The sequence below is a fragment of the Ostrinia nubilalis genome, chromosome Z, assembly GCF_963855985.1.
Source record: "Ostrinia nubilalis chromosome Z, ilOstNubi1.1, whole genome shotgun sequence".
NCBI lineage: Eukaryota > Metazoa > Arthropoda > Insecta > Lepidoptera > Crambidae > Ostrinia > Ostrinia nubilalis.
This window is the reverse complement of record NC_087119.1, coordinates 10,119,804-10,137,974: the sequence shown is the minus strand read 5'-3', so window position 1 is coordinate 10,137,974 and position 18,171 is coordinate 10,119,804. Positions and strand designations below refer to the sequence as shown.

Here is an 18,171-nt window from a genome sequence, read left to right as displayed (position 1 = left end):
TGGTTCCTTAAACATCCAGTAATTTCGCATATTTCAGATCGGTAAGATTTCTAATATCACGTGAAGTATATGCAATTTCGTATTGGCTTAATCCAATCTTGTACCGGGTTTTGTGTATTCTATTGTCTTACGTTGTTCTTTCGTTTGTAAGTTGAAAACGCAAGTATTATCCTGCCGTGTAAATAAGTGAAAATCAATTACTTGAGGTATAGCTTAAAACTTTTATTCATATATTTATATAAAAATAGTTAAAAGGTAGTACCTATTGGGATGCTAAAGTAATTATAATTTATCGGTCGAAGTATAAACGTATCATTTGAATGTTAGGCGTATTTTTAACTGTATTTTATATTGTATAATGTTAAATATATTATGTAGTTTCTACATAGCTGACGCGAATGTATTGTAATGTTTTATTCATACAGTCAAGCTGACATCAACCAACGTCATATTTGTTACAAATTGTGTTATGTTGATGTCCAAACGTTTATTAAAATATCGAAAATGAATCGCTGAATCGCAAATAGAATATTCAAAGGGGAATACGAGAATACATCTGTATTATAATGTGTTAATCTTGAATTTTTATATTTTAAAGGAATAAAAATTGTCTATAAAAATAATGATCTCTTTGGTGGTAAATTGAAAATGGTAGATAATTATGTAGTTTTGTGTTCCCCTTGTGTATATTCTAAGATAACAATATATTGGACTACATCAAGTAACCAAACCAAATATGGCCAAGATAAACATGTAATAGTATGCAAGGATTATCTAAATATAACATTTCTTAATACGGCCCTGATTTCATGTGTGACCTAATAAATTTAGAATGAAATAAAAACATACATTTTGCGTGCTAGCAAGCTGTATTAAAAAGTATTTATAATTTAGGTAGTCAGTGTGAAATTATAAGGACTATGTGATATTTTTTCAATATTATTTTAAATAAATAATTTAACTTTAAAAAGTGTTTGTTTTTACACTGACCGACAATTTTAAATAGAAACGACACTTGTAAATGCAATTAAATAAGCTCTTACTACTTAAACTAACTACGAGTTCAACAGTCGTGAATAGCAAGTTTCAGACGTGATGGCACGAATGGAAGATATACACAATATTTTCATCTCTTTAAGAGAGAGAGAGAGAGAGAAGAAAATTATATTCTGTCCCGCTTAATCTGTGTTCTCCAATAGTAGTACAGTTTACAAAACATGCAAATTTTCGTATCAACAAACTTTAACCAATTCAAAATCAATATTCGTGCCATTCGCCTGAAACAAACTACGCAAATGCAACCAACATACCGACCAACGATTAAATATATACTGCAATCGCACAGCAATTTCTAATGCTTCGCCAATGTAAACTTAACAACACATTGTATATTTCACTAGAACTATTTGTTTAACAGGACTGTCCTTTTGTATTCGTCTACAGTTTCGGTGAGAATTTTCTGGAAGATGCACTCGAAGATTTGATTTTTGACTAAAGCTTCGTCCGTGTGGAGAGCCGTCCACTCGGGCTCGCAGCGGCGCCACTCGGCGAACAGAATGTCGTCGATGTGGTCCGACCGGCGGGCGCCAACACCTGGAAATCAAATAAAATCAAATCAAATACACTCGACATCAAATAAATCGCACCACCCGGACCCGCGACAAGCACTTTCAAACGTATGCATCCCCACTTCATTTAATAAAATAAATTAAAATAAAACTCGGACACCAAGGTATAATTAATATTAAAAAACTCACCAGACACTATTGTAGGAGCGACGCCCGTTAGAATTTCTAATAGATGCGAGGATGTTTTCTTTATCACTTTTTCCGTGTCCTCCGGTGGTTTTTGCGGTAACAAGTTACACGAATCCCATGGCTTGTCGCTCTTTTCTTGCGTTTGCCTCTCTATGGTTTCCAGACAAAAGTCTCTGACAAAACTGTCGAATGCATCGGTGGGATCATGGTCTCCAGTGTGAGGTTCTTTTATGTATCTTTGTATCTTTTCTTCGGTGGTTTCGTCGGCTACATACATCCGAGGTAGTTTGGACACTCGAGCTTCGGCCGGCGGGGTGTAAGGAGGCGGTGGTTTGTCCGGGATCTCTCTGACAACTAGCAGTTGACATTGCTGCTGCTCCAACGCCTTTATCTGGAAGATAAAGTTAATTATTAAATAATAAATGGGAAATTTAAATCTATACTAATTTTTGTTTGCTTGAACGCGCTAATGTCAGGAACTGTTGGTCCGATTTGAAAAAATAGTTTTGTGTTGGATAGCCCATTTATCGAGGAAGGCTTTAGTCTATAATATAACATCACCCTACAGCCAATAGGGGCGGAGCAGTAAAGAAAAATGACCCAAAAACGGGAAAATATTCAAACTATTTTCAAGCGTATGAAGTAGCGGGCACAGCTAGTTGAATATACAAGTAGATTGAAACTAAATATCAAAGGACATTGTCAGAAACCGCCTAAAAACCGCCCAAAAACATTAACCCATCATAATTATTTTCTATTTTTTTTAATACATTAAGCACCCTTTCATTCTAATGGACACTTAAGCATTGAAAAATTAAATAAATAAGTCTTTTAACGTTTATTCTATAATACTATTACAACTTCCGGACGTTTTGGTGCGTGGCATGGTCTAAAACCTATCAAGTTCCATAATTTTTGCCGATAAAATCTGTACGAGGCATTACCGTACTTTATTGCTGGGAGTCCATGTATAGTGATGTTCCTGCGGCCATCATAGACAATAAAATATCGATTTTGAAAATAAAATAAATCGATTAAACTGCTTTGAAGACTAGATTTGCGTTAAAAGCTAAAAAGATATTGACACTATTACAAGAAGCTATCTAAAGTGTCCAACTGGTCGAAGGTCGTAAATAAAATAAAAATAATTAGGACCATAAACTGATATTCATGGTATCATAACTGTAAAAGTGTCAGAATCCGATGTTGAATCCAATGCCAGTTGAAGTGTGAGAAACATATATCAACCTAGTATAGTTGCCAGTCTCTCATAATCTATGCCAATGAGGGTTTTCGCGATTGAAAAATCCGCCAGATGGCAATACGTAGACGTGAGGTCCAAATGCTGCATGATTGGTTATTTTTGACATGACATTGACAGATATGTCAAAATCCACCAATCATGCACCATTTGGACCTCGCGTCTACGTATTGCCATCTCGCGGATTTTTCAATGGCGAAAACCCTCATTCATAGCACATGTATAATAGACCAAATGAACTTTTATAGATTGTGAAAGAGAAGATAAAGATTTTATTATTTTATTAAAATCTTGCCACGAGGTAGTTTTTCAGTAGAAACCAGGATTGGATAATCGCTACAGGCAAGTATCAGAACAATTTATAAATATTTTTAATCGATTATATTCTTGTGAATCGTTTTAATAAATTATCATTTTACTTTTTCAATTAAAACTTTTTCAATCCCTAGTCTTGTCAAACTGTCATAATGTCAACAAATTATAAATGTCACGTCAGTTGACTCAATTTCAGTCTTCTGTGCGTTTATTGTATTTTTATTTCAATGAAATAGTGCTAAAGGGTTAGTACTAAAAGTGAAAGCCTTTTTTCAGAAAGAAAACCAATGTGGTGCCCTTATTATTCATACTGTTTGAAAGTTACAAGTCAGTGATACAGAGTTGCCGACATTATAACTCCGTAGTGATACCATACCAAAGAAGAAGTTTTCCTAAACACTTGTGTTATTTTTATATGTGATCAAATAAAAAGGATTAATTCTACTGCTCAAATGGAATAACTTATCCCAAGAGACCGAATATAAAAAAAAACCTCTCCATAGAAATTATCACCATCACGAGGATGTGAATTTTTTTGAGAATTTGATATTGGTCCTGTAAGAAAAGTAGTTGTATTTCAGTAGTAGAATCAACCCTTCTTGTTTCATCAGCAAGAGTAACTATAAAAACGCCCTGTAGGTAGGTATTATTAAGCTGAAGAGTTTGTTTAGTGTCAAAGACTGTCACACAGTGTAACTTAAATTGGCATTATATTATGATAATGAACATAAAAACTTAAATAAATATTTATGTTAATATTTTTTCTATTTATTTATTTTCCCAAAGCTTCACAGTGACAGCTGAAACAGCAATACTGTTGTAAAACTAAACTTGGAACAAACTGTTACAAATATTTTACAAATTAAAATAAAACCGCATGTTGCTTTACTTTCTCGTATAGGTAATAAATGTAATTAATGGCTAGATTATTAATGTTACTTAGTTACCCTCAATAGTGAGGAGATCTTATAAAATGGTAACCCTGATTTTCATTGTCATTCAAGTGCTCTTTCTTCGCATAGGCTTCTGTGATTTGGCCAAGGGCCACACACATTGCGATAACCTTAGATTAATAAAACCTAGATAGATAGTCAGTGCACGAAAGGTGAGGCAGATTTTAGGGAGCCAGAATGGCTTACCCGTAAACGTCACTTGAACTGTCAAAGTGAAAAATAGGTAAACACGTCCGACAAATTTTAATTAATTATGACGGTTTGTGCAGTGAATGGGTGTCTGAATACTTCAGATAAAAGAAAGAAAGTGACCAGTGTTACATTTCACAAGTAAGTACTACAATTCGAAGCGTATTTTACTTGAATTTGGTTTTCAAAAATTAAATACGGCAATGATACCAGTAACAAGAAAATAAATTTCCCAATTGTTCGCCGTAAAAATACACTTCCTTTTTTATAAACTGTTTATTATGTTGTTGTTTATTAGATCCTGTTTATAAGGTCCTTACCTATGAAATTATTTTTCTTTTTTTTCTTCAATATTCATTAGTACCTAAAAAATTTCCTTCATATAATTTTCAAAACAAAATTTGAATCTGTAGTTCCTTAAAAAATCGCAAAAATTTTAGTATGAAAAAAAACATTTTTCGTGGAATTCTCCATACAAAACGCTAATTTCAAGCTTTACAACATAATTTTTAAACTGAAGTTTTAGTTTTGTTATTTACTGTGAATTTAATAAATAAGTTAGTACATGATACGTTTTGTTGTTGTAAATAATTTAAAACTTATTAAAAATCTCCCTACTTTCGGGTAAATTGCCTTCATTGTCCACACTCCCCAAAAAAGATGACACTAATGACATAAGATTTTTGCCTCACTCTTGACGAAGCGTTTGTATGAAGACTATCCATCTAGGTTTTATTAATCTAAGGCGATAACATTATGCGACATTGATTTGACAGCAGCGGAGTGAAGTCTTGCGACTATGCAAAATGATACCCTGTAATCGTAGCGCATATAGACATAGACGGGGCGGGGCACATAGCTCGTAGAGCTGATGGCCGCTGGGGCAGGAAAGTTCTTGAGTGGCGACCACGAGCCGAAAGACGTAGCGTGGGCAGGCCTCCCACTAGGTGGACCGACGATCTGGTGAAGGTCGCGGGAGGTGCCTGTATGCGAGCGGTGCAGGATCGGTCTTTGTGGAAATCCTTGGGGGAGGCCTTTGTCCAGCAGTGGACGTCTTTTCGGCTGAAACGAACGAACGAACGATACGTATTACCACTATTTACCAGACATTACTATTTATTGTATACTCGCCGGATTACACGTAGGAGCACGCGCGTTACAGCTTCGGCCTTGCATTATTATAAGATCTTGTTCCGCCCTTTTACGAACTTCCTCCGTGAGGATACCCCTGCCGAATTCTATGATGAACCTATCAAAAGTCATATTCTGCAATGTCAACCCACCACAAGGTGGACCGACGACCTGATAAAGGTAGCGGAAAGGCGCTGGATGCAGGCCGCTACCAACCGTGCGATGTGGAAGTCATTGGGGAGGCCTATGTTCAGTAGTGGACGTCCTGTGGCTGAAATGATGATGATGATGATGAAATGAATGAAAATGACAAATCTTCGAACGTGTATAATACCGTGCCAAAGTAATCATATAATTTTGGCACCTTAAATACTATTGCCGTTTTTGTTGTAAAGATCATGCAGCGCTACTTGCGGATATTATTGGAAAGAAAACTATGTGGGCTCTAGATCTGAAGCCGCTTTAACGAACACGAAATGCTCATACAATGCGGCGTATTTTCTTCCAGTCTTTAGTCAGGACTTTAGTCGAATTAAAACCCCGGTTGAACGTGATATAGCCGCACTAGAATACGATGCTTTTTTGCATAATCGCAAGACTTCGTTCCGGTGTCGACCGAATGTTATCATGATGTATGTGGCCCAGGGGTTACCGTAGCCGCTAAGGTTTGAAACTTCTTGCTTAAAATATTGTAGTCTTTGGCATAGACTACGACGGTAGACATGGAGATAGGAGTTTGTTATCTCGTGTCAGATGTAAATGGTGAAAAGAAAACTCATGATTCGTGTTATTTTTATGCAGTAGGTATTTTATAAAAGTGGAACCCCGAGTGATCTCCAAAACCCATTCTATTATTATATACGATTCGGATTCGATATCTATAATACAATAGGAGTTTATTTCATGTGTCAGATGACAAGGGTGGAAACAACCTACGATTCATGTTGTTTATTTACGTGCAATATGTGGGCATATTATAAAAGTGGAATGCCGAGTTGTATTTCTAAAACTTGTTCTATTATTTTATACTATTTGGCTGCGACTCGGCGTGACGACAATACAAAACATTTTTCGCGAATCGGTGTTCATACATTCACACAATACATTAGACGCCATGTTGTCATAAACGACATATTATAAAATCGCTGTGATTTAATATTCTTAATCATTAATTTTATGGCAAGTGTCCATCAGGAATCATTGTTCTTACACACAGAATCGTATTATTTCGCTTTCGGGTAGTAATATGTCAAAATTGTTGGTTCTTAGGCGAACAATGTATGGAGAACGAACATTGTCCTTTATTTATTTATTTATTTATTTATTTACAACAACAACAACACTACACTGTCATCACAGGACATCCCACTGCGACAGCGAAGACAACACATCAACAATCAACATACACAAGGTAAAATACCTACACAACTAGTAACCACTTACATACAAACCTACACATAACATATAACAAATAATGATGCCTTTGTAAATTCACTCAGTACAAGAAAAAATTTCTATTTTATCCGAAATTAGATTGAATTTTAACGGATTATATCTCAAACCTACCATGTAGGTCTTGCTCAGACGATTGTTGTCACAGTAATAAAGATTTTCGAAATCAAGTAGCAGATACGCAAAATAGGGATGGGGGCCGGGACCCTGTTAGGGCTATAACTTGATTGAGATTATAATGTACAGGATGTGGACCACTTAAGGGAAGGGTTATAATAAAGTTCGCAACAAATTAGTTTAGTCTGCATCGACCAGGGTCAGAAGAGGGTTACTGAGATACTAAACAATAAAAATAATAATACCACAAAAGCTATTCTTTTGGTGTATGTGAATATCTATTCTTACTGTCTGCAAATAACTATGAATATAAGAAAATAATAATATAATGATTATACCTCTCTTTCTATAGCCAGTTGTTGACGTCGCAACTCCTCTGCTTCGTTGAGCGGTGACGTCATAGACGAAAGGGACGTCCCACTTTGACTGGGGGACGGGCTGCTGATGCTGGAGCAATCTGAAATTATTCGATACATTCGTTACAAGAACATATTATACAGAATCGTGATTTTTAACTATGTATTTACTTTAAGGTGATTAATGTATAAACAAAACTAACGTGTCTGGATAGTAAATGTTTTCAACTGTATTAACACTGCCCAAAACACCAGGCTAGATTATTTATAGTTGCAAGTTATTTAGTGTATGTTTACCTGAGTTGGTGTTGGATGATTTGGGGATCGCCCACAAGGTGGTCTGGGGTTCAGGTCCCGGCTCGGCGGACCCCGCGGGCACCGGTAAAGGCCCCTGCCCTACAGGCGACGAAGGCTCCTTCAAAGCCTCAGTCTCCACTGAAGTGTCACAAACACACTCCCGATTCAAGTCGTCCACATTATCTAACACCACAGTGTCCGTACTATCACTAGTCATCGTAGACGCACTCTGGAAACTTCTGCTCTCAAACTGCACGGGGTTTACCGCTTGAACTAACGAATCCTTGACTTCATAAATCACGGATTCACGAACGTGCGATTCAACGGGAGACTTCTCCTCCTCGATGAGACCTTTGTAATACTGATCCATCTCCTCGACGAGACTGCGAGCCGTGGACGGCGTACTCGTTTCTAAATCAGGATTTTTGATTTGATTCATGAACCTATCTAACACGTCTCCTTCGTTCATATTTTGATTTGAATTTACCGAATTGACTATATTTCGCAATGCTTCTTCATTGACTTCGTACTGTTTACCGCTACTGAAGATTTGAGGCATTGAAAGGTTATGGAATAGAATATTGAGATATCCCCCGTCGACTACGACGAAGTTTTCAGCTGCCGTGTCTGTTGCTTGGTCGACCTTTAAGCTCTCTATCTCACTTTCACCAGTCTGTATACACTTCTCGGCACTGCGAACAGCGGCGACCGTGGGCGGCACTTCCATCAGAGGTATTGCCGACTTTGGGCGGGAAGTTGAACTCTCTTCACAGCCGCTGCTGGATAGATCGAAACACTTGAGCGGAGCAGTATTACGATCAATTGAGTTGCGTTTCAATTTTTTCTTGCTCAAAAGTATTTGTTCAACATCAACACTATTCTTCAACTTTAGTTCTATATTTTTCTTCGTTTTCAGAAGCACAACTTTCCGCTTCTCTGACTGTGTGAGGAGAGCTTTTCTCATACGTTGCATTTCCCCGCATTCATGCTGTAGCTTCAGAAGCGCGCCGCGTTGTTTCTTCTTCAATGTAGATATATCAGTGTTTTCCTGTTTCTTCTTATTCTCTAACCACAGTATTTGCGACTTAGTGAAGTCTTTAAGAGCATCTTCTCGCATTTTAAGCACGAACAGAAGATTCTTTGCTCGTCTTTGTTCATCACGAATGAGCAAATTGAGCTGAAAGCAAAATTAATTTAAAACCACTGTTATATTCCCGACACGCAAATATAAAGTACCTAATAATGACCAACTTTTGAAGGTCATCCATTAAGAAAGTTACAGCTAATGTGATGGAGGACAATTAATTAATGATGCAAATAAGTGATCGCTTTCTAAGTGTTTACGAATGAAAAGAATAACACTCACCAGACAAAGACTCTTCGAAGCCATTGTTTCCGTATCATCAACAATCGCGCCATTTTCGAGTTTTGACAAGAAACAACCATATTCTGAATTCTTCACATCGAAATCAGTGTTATTTACCCAACTCTTAACTTTATTCTCTGTGAAACACTTATCGGCGAGCGAGCAGCTTTCTAAATACTGCAGGGACTCAAAAAAGGAATCTATAAAGTTGAGCTCCCTTTCAAACTGCTCACAAATGTAGTCACTTTGTAATAGGTCATTATTAACTCTTATTGTGCTGATAATGTCCGACGGTTTCACTAATTTATTGCTATTGAAGACGTAGGAACAATTAAGCGACTTTAGTTCATTCAAGCAATTAGTACACTTCGTGTTGGATTTGTCCTCCTGTTCGTATGAGTCACGAAGCTGCTTTTTCTTTATTTCTTTCTCATAAATGGAAACTACATTTACAGGATAACTTAGTGGACTAGGAGATTGATTAGACGTTTCATTACTACTACCCACCACATGGAAGTTTATCTTTTGCTTTGTGGTGCACGTGACAGTCGCGTGCCCGATGATGTACGAAGTGCTATTGAAGAACTTGGATTCATCATTACTACATTCATTGCTTTGTAGGCTGGAGTCCAACGAAGGGATTTTGAGATTTGGTAATGATTTACTATTAAACTTTACTGACTCTTCTTTGGATTCATTTTTATCCTTTGTTAATGTTACATTTGGTATATCAAGACTATCAAATGCTTCTCTTAATAGATCAGTCTGTACGTTTGCGTTTTCTAAGCTCTTTGAGAGTGTTTCACACGCATCGGACTGTGTTACTTTATCAAAAGTAATCGGTCTAGGGTCCGTCCCTATATTAACATCCTTTGAGTATATTTCCTTTTCTACAAAAGTACCAAAATCTTTTTTGTTGTTTAAATCAATCACAGGCAGTACTAATGTTTGATGTGATTCACTGTCTTTGATATTATCTCTTTGATAATTTTCATCTAGTGGTACATGTATTATAGTCACAGGTTTATTTTTGCTTTTTATTTCTCTAAGAAAAGTTGTTGCACTGTTTTTATTGGACTGTGTTGATGTCTTGCTATATCTTGGACGTTCTATTGATTTCTTATTTTGAGTATTTCCTTTCAAAGAATCGTATAGTTTAGTTTTGATCACTGATAACTCTTTTTCACTTTCACTTGGGGTTATTGAGTTTTTCAGACTAACTTTAGATGCGGCGATGGTGCTTTTAGTCCGGATGGTATCTAAAATTTAAAAAAACGTTGTATTGTATTAACACATCTGTTTGTATACCTATTACAAATAAATAAATAAACACATTAAACGAAGGTAAAGGATCTTAAACGTTAACATAGAACTAACAAACTAATACATTTTGGTAAACGAAACCGCGCACTTTCACTGATGGCCTTTACTCGTTTTATAAAGGGGTTCCGTACAATCGAGCGGGAGCGCTAAAAGTGGTTAACCCTCCCTTCTTGCCGTTACGTCGCGTACTGTAGGACACCGGATCACGGGTGCAAATTACGTCACGTACTGTAGGACACCGGGTCACGGGTGTAAATAAAGGATCAAATGAAGGATCCAGCAACAAGTGTTAATACGCGGCGGGATACAACGAACAAATTAAAGTACTCGCGCATTTGTCGTCATCCCACGCGTCGAATATTGATTTCTATTCTCAGTCGCGATGTTCAACCCCTTCGCGCTGTTTTGATATGAGAGATAGAATCTGGACTCTGAGAGGTCAAAGATTATATCCCGCACAACGACGTCCAACACCATGATTTTTATTTATAAGATTTATTGCATTGATTGAGATCGACGTGATACGGATAATCTGTACAAATAAACTGGTAGAGATTGTATGTATTTATGATTATTTTCGTAACAACAAGATTTTTTTATGAATTTCTCAATTATAAAATTTGGTTTTTAATAATTAATAAGTATCATAAAAATATTGCTGAACATAAGTCTATATTTTTTAAATTAACGTTACGATTTTACTTTAAGACGACCTAGTTACACTTTATGAAAGATTCACACAACACGTCCTTCCGTGATACAATAAAACATTTTTATAACATATCAAGTCAACCGAACCCCTGAAAAAATGCTTGCTTGTACGGAACCTTAAAATAGTTTCAGCGATTCACTGGGAAAGCTTCCCGTCCGTTTAGAGAACTGCTTTGAACAGCGTTCCCTACCCGAGCCATGGCGAGACAGGCGGCACTTTCCGTTTTGTTATTAATTATGGACAAGTAATTGGCCCGTTACGTTTGTTACAGAAGCCTGATTGACAATCTGAAGTACTCTACTGAATAAGTTATCAATGTGTTCAGCCCATACACACACGCACTTCGTAGACAGCAGAAATAATTTCTTTATTTCTTACATCACAAATCGATACTATTTTATTCTTTTTTATCTTATTAATAAAATGCTGAAGAGTTTTTTTGTTTGTTTGTTTCCTTGAATACGCTAATCTCAGGAACTACTGGTCCGATTTGAAATAATATTATGGTGTCGGATAGTCCATTTATCGAGGAAAGCTTTAAGGTTATAAAACATCACCCTACAGCCATTAGAAAAATGTTGCAAAACCCGGAAGTATTATGGAAACTTTCACGCGTACCAAGTCGCGGGCACAGCTTACGGGAACTAAATTATCTAAACAAATACAATAATTTCTGGAGAGGGTGGGTAGAGAAAATTTATTAACAAGTAGGTAGGTAGGTAGAAAAAAAAAATCACTGCACAAATTGTTATTTTCGAAGTTCGGTCGTAACATTATGAATTTTGATTATTATTAAATCAAATCGTTGTTATTATTACTCTATTACCAATATTATGTAAATAAATTCAATTAATTAATTTAAATTTTAATACAAATTATTGTTTTAGTGATAAATGTGTATGCATGTGTTGATAAATATAGTCAATTTCTACAACTTCAAAACTTTTTCGCTGCCTGGCCTGATTGTTAACCACGAAAAATACATATACTCATCACTGTTTTCAATCTGGAATCGGATTTCTAACCTTTAAAACTTATACTACTAGAGAATGGAGAAGTTTCCTGATGTTGAAAACATTATATTTCTCTGAATGGGATTAAAATATAGACCAAAACTAAAAAGACGGTGAAGTTTCTTTTGAAATCCATCAAGAAATGGCTGAGAAATTAATTATTTAAATTACCTACATATTTTTGCGTGGAACTCAAACATAGGCGGTGCCGTGACGTCACGCCACCCGTTCTAGTTTCAAAAACAATGCTTACCACCCCTGGCGCGTTGTCGAGAATGACACTATTATGTCAAAGTCTTCTTATTCTTTTTGTATATGGCCAGGTCTGGGATATTTTTAAAAAAGGTTACAAAATTTTACTAGAGTTTGTACTCCGAATGACTGCCGTGACTTCACCGATCAAATGGCGCGAAATATTTGATATGCGCAGCTTTAGGACCCTGTAACTTCTTTATACAGGGTGTCCCAAAAACAATGGATAACCCTGTAACCATCGATAGGCCTCTCCATGGTCTCCCTAACGTCCAATTTTGACCCCAGTAAAAATATCACCGTTTTCAAGATTTTTAAGTTTTTGTGCATTTTTAGAAAATTGCCACCTGCGATTACTTTTTCTCATGCCATTTCTACAAATGAGGATACTTTTCAATCTAGTTTTTTTCCTTATCACAAGGGATAGTTGGGCTATCAAAAGAAAAGATTAAAGTTCAACAAACTAGTTTAAAAGTATGAAAATTTTAACAAATTGCAGAGAAGAAGGAAAAATTAATTCATTGTCTTGCACTTTTGATCAGCCATCGTGTAAAAAAAATGTAGGGAGACCATCGTGCCCATTATCTTAAAAACTTCCTTGGTTAATTGAGATTCTAAAAAGGTATCACAAGCCTATGTATTCTGTATTATTTTTATCTTATGGCTACTTGAATAGCAACTAGTATGAAAACTGCAAAAATGAGTTTTTCTCGTAATAGTTAAACTAGGACTGCATAGTGGCATTAAATACAAATGGATAATTTTTAGCGTAGGAATTTAAATAAAGCAACATTTTATCGTCATCATCATCATCATTTCAGCCATAGGACGTCCACTGCTGAACATAGGCCTGTATCCAGCACCTTCCTGCTTACCTTTATGAGGTCGTCGGTCCACTTTGTAGGTGGACGTCCTACGATGCGCTTTCCGGTACGTAGCCTCCACTTGAACCCTGTTGCCCCATTGGCCATCCGTTCTGCGTTTTTGTGATTACTTAATTTTTGTTTTACACCTTATAAATGTCCCTATAGACAGATACCCGTGATGACACACGGCTCGGAAACGTGGATTTTTTGCACAGCGTGCTATGGAAGGGGCTATGCTCGGGTTTCTTTACGAAACCGTATCAGAAATTAGGAGACCTGTAAACGAACTAAAGTCGCTGACATAGCCCGACGGATCAGCAAGCTGAAGTGGCAAAGGGCAAGGCACAGTAGTTCGCAGAACTGAGGCAGCAGGGTTCAAGTGGAGGCTACGTACCGGAGAGCGCATCGTAGGACGTCCACCTACAAAGTGGACCGACGACCTCATAAAGATAAGCAGGAAGGTGCTGTATGCAGGCCGCTACCAAGCGGTCATTATGAAAATCATTAGGGTACAGGCCTATGTTCAGCAGTGGACGTCCTATGGCTGAAATGATGATGATGATGACGATAAAATGTTGCTTTATTTAAATTCCTACGCTAAAAATTATCCATTTGTATTTAATGCTACTATGCAGTCCTAGTTTAACTATTACGAGAAAAACTCATTTTTGCAGTTTTCATACTAGTTGCTATTCAAGTAGCCATAAGATAAAAATAATACAGAATACATAGGCTTGTGATACCTTTTTAGAATCTCAATTAACCAAGGAAGTTTTTAAGATAATGGGCACGATGGTCTCCCTACATTTTTTTTACACGATGGCTGATCAAAAGTGCAAGACAATGAATTAATTTTTCCTTCTCTTCTGCAATTTCTTAAAATTTTCATACTTTCAAACTAGTCTGTTGAACTTTAATCTTTTCTTTTGATAGCCCAACTATCCCTTGTGATAAGAAAAAAAACTAGATTGAAAAGTATCCTCATTTGTAGAAATGGCATGAGAAAAAGTAATCGCAGGTGGCAATTTTCTAAAAATGCACAAAAACTTAAAAATCTTGAAAACGGTGATATTTTTACTGGGGTCAAAAATGGACGTTAGGGAGATCATGGCGAGGCCTATCGATGGTTACAGGGTTATCCATTGTTTTTGGGACACCCTGTATATAGAGATATTTACCTACATGATTCTTTCACAAATTAGTTTTACTTATATTTTCAAGTTTTTTTAAAAGAAAAAAAAATGGAAACTTCTCCATTGAACTATTTTGCTGTACCTGTAACATTTTTCTGTGAAATAAGATATTTAATAGCTCTATTGTTATATTATGTTTAGTACTGTAGTTTAAGTTACTGAATAAAACTAAGTGACTTCTTACCTCGTTCCTTCATGCTCCGGACCTTCGTGTTGTCTGGCGAAGACTGGCTCAAGTTGGAATATTTACTTTTGAAGTTAGGTTTAGGTGCACTAACATCTTTTCTATTAATCAAATTAGGGGATTTGGCACTTGGTTTAGTTTCTCTTGAATCTAAAAATAAAGTAAAATCTAATGATATTAATATAAAAATTGCGAACAATGTTATTGTGAAATGTTATTTCGCAACTGCAATAACGATAATACAAAAATATGCCATGACCAGTAAGGCAATTCATTTTTTAAAGTCAATGCTTTTATGCATTATTTACGCCCTTCCCAGGGCGCTTATACACGTCCTAAATATAGTTTGCCCTACCACCACTTCAGGACAACATAATATGGGTTCAATTCAAATTCATTCTAGTGTTAAGTCTTGTAAATGTTCATTACAATTTAGAGGATTTACACCCTATCATGGTTTCCTAACGCTACATCATACACAAGTTTTTTAGTATAATTTATAGCTTCTTGCTCACATTATTATACACAATTCGCTTAGTTAGCAATATACAGCTCAGCACAAACAGAAAAAGATATTTCGCCAAAGTACAGTGCAAACAAAAGCAAGCAAAACAAAAAAAATCAATAGTATGTACGTACATGAGGAAAAATAAATAAGCTGATTACACAGGAACCTATTATTATAAGACAAAGATGCTATTACTACTAAATACTTGTTTGGCAATTTTTTGTGCATAGATTTTAAGATTTATTCTGAGAGATGGATAAACCCTGCATCTTGTAGTTTTCTATGCATACCCTGTAGCTGTAAAATAACTACACACAGCAATTTTTACAGCAGACATAACACTAGAGTGCTCGCGCGGGTGACATATGTCACCCAGGGTGTAAAATTTGTAAATATTTTTTCAAGGTATCGAGCTACAGTACTGCCTTCTCAGGTATTCCTCGAGCATGTATTGCCGCACATGATAGTAGTAACGCCATCTTGCTAGACGCATCAATGTGAGTGCAGAAAACATTTAAAGTGTATGGGTGACGCATGTCCCCCGCGCGAGCACTCGGGGAATTGTTTGATCCCTTATCATCGCGGTTTAAAATCAAGTTTACTTTCATGTAAGTTCAAAGTTATACTTTTTAACCATTTTTTAAACTTTTACAATAATTATATTGCTTTATAAGCATAAACTGATGCAAGAAAGTAGTTGTTTTAGATTGTAAGTAATGAAGTAATAATACACCTAGGGCTATAAAATTAAAAACCAGGATTCTTCTGGGGTTGCGAGAACACCAACTAGCACAAAACTTGCCAGTACTGTGGCAAAGGACGATGTGTTTTTTGCACAAGAGCAAGAAATCGAAGCACCCGTAAGCAAATGTAACAAGTGGAATAGGCGTTTTTGTCCAGATCATCAAATCAAATCGTGCCCGAGTTGTGATCAAGATATCACAGAATAAGATCAATATATTGATTAACTTTCTAATTAGGTGATATTTTTGCCAAAATAATGGGTCCAAGGACTATTTAAACGACTTTGGTCTCGTCGACTCTAAAATATTTGGAAAATATTGAAGTATTTATTTTGGTGTATAATATGAGTTCATGAAAGAATTACTCACTTTTTTTAAATTATTTAGTAAGAAATATTGTTTATGCTTAATATTATAAATTGTTTTACTTGTATTAAATAAGATTAGAAAAAATAAACCCATATCATAATGGGTGACATATGTGACCCGCGCGAGCACTCTAGTGTTAATGTATATCAGGTTATCTATGTAACATTCAATAAAAGTAAATACAAAAACATGTTTAGCACATTAGGTGTTGGCTAAAATATATTAAAAAGTATGGACCGGAATCCAATGTAGAAGGAATATTAATGAAAAAAAATACAATTTTACTAGCGGTATGCAGCCCTGATTAGCCTACTCACATCAACATGCATTTGCTAATTGAGATTTTAATATACATAATTCTAAATCAACTCTCTAACTAGAGTATCTAATTGATAGTAATAAACAACAATTTTTCATTACTGAGCATATTTAGCTGTAATTTTGTTTGTCTTTCAATGAAAGCCTTGCTGGTTGCTGACATGACAACATAAACAAAAGAATAATGAGGGAATAAAGAAATGTTACTGGGTTGGATACTAACATTTGGAAGAATTTGTTAGTCTGGAAGTGGTTCTCTGAGAAAATTGTTTTTCATTCTTCAATTCTGCTTCAACAGCTTTGTTTGAAGTTTTACTACATCTTTTTACATCTTTAGCTGAAAGGAAATAGGCATAGTTTATGAAAATATGTTTAATGTTATAAGTGAATCTTGAGCAGAGCCTCAGGGATGAAAAACCTATATTTAAATAAAACTTACAAAATTTAGGATGAAGATCACTTTCATCATCTTCAGCAATGGTTACTATTTTTCTTCTGGTAACAGAAGACATGGTCTTTAAGGGTGCTATCAAGTCAGGCTTTAGGGAACGACTAGTAATAACTTCGGGATCGTCAAGAGTGATGATGCGTCGTAGACGAGGCTGCAATGTGTAACTTTTCTCGGGCCATGATACTGGAATTAATGAATTAAACATATAAATTAATATGCAAAACGTCTGAATCTATAGCTAAAATAAAAGGTACTGTAAGCAGACACTAGATTGATATAAGGGTTCTTATGTTATGGTGTAAACATAATGAAAATGGCAAAATTTTACACATTCTCTTAGATGGCCTAATCATTAGTTTAATGCTATTGGTATTAAGTCAACCATTGAGCTTGAAACCTAAATAAAATAGGCCAAATTACACAGAAGTTACTTGAAATAAATTATTGTAGCAAAACAACAATGCCAACTTTACCTCTTGAATCAAAGTCAAAATCTGGAAGTTTTGTATATTTAATGACTGTATTCTTATGCTTAAAAGGGCTAGAGTAGGATGAATTTTCAATTTTGACAAAAAATCCATAAACTTCGTTTATATCAGCATCCACTCTTGGTGATGCCGAAGCATCCATTATTTACACCATGCACTAAAAAATTTCATGTAAACCGGAAGCCTTGCATATTATTCAGTATTTTTTACTTGAATGAAATATTATGCTTGAACACAATATGGTGTTATTTTTGGAAACTATTTTTACATTTTTGTTGGTAGATTTCATGGACCTTTTGATATTTTTTGTTGTCAGTTTTTTTTCATAATGCCATAGACTCAATGTTTAGTTTTTTGTTTCGCTAGGATGCAAATGGATTGTTTATGCCCTGCCCACTAGTGATGTATAAATTGTATAATCGAAATAGTTTTGGATTCACTGTCCTGTATTTTAATTTATTTTTCCATAAATACTATTAATAATTATTATTATCCTTAAAATTTTATTTTGTCTAACACTTAAATAATTTTAAATTTGATACGCAGTATATTTACAT

The 18,171-nt window shown here is 35.6% G+C and overlaps 1 protein-coding gene across 2 annotated transcripts; it reads right to left on the bottom strand.

Annotated features, from left to right (window-relative positions):
* Positions 1 to 197: 197 nt before the first annotated feature.
* On the bottom strand, positions 198 to 17,897 carry LOC135086607 (uncharacterized). Of its 2 annotated transcripts, XM_063981355.1 has the most exons (9): positions 17,600 to 17,897; positions 17,115 to 17,309; positions 16,899 to 17,012; positions 14,738 to 14,887; positions 9,195 to 10,453; positions 7,829 to 9,005; positions 7,514 to 7,632; positions 1,758 to 2,148; positions 198 to 1,593 (listed from the first exon to the last, which is right to left on the bottom strand). In XM_063981355.1, the coding sequence occupies exons 1-9, from the start codon at positions 17,754 to 17,756 to the stop codon at positions 1,403 to 1,405; spliced, it is 3,753 nt and encodes a 1,250-aa protein (XP_063837425.1). In that variant the 5' UTR covers positions 17,757 to 17,897; the 3' UTR covers positions 198 to 1,402. The 2 variants fall into 2 exon arrangements, with proteins under 2 accessions (XP_063837425.1, XP_063837426.1); XM_063981356.1 differs by lacking the exon at positions 16,899 to 17,012.
* Positions 17,898 to 18,171: the final 274 nt, after the last annotated feature.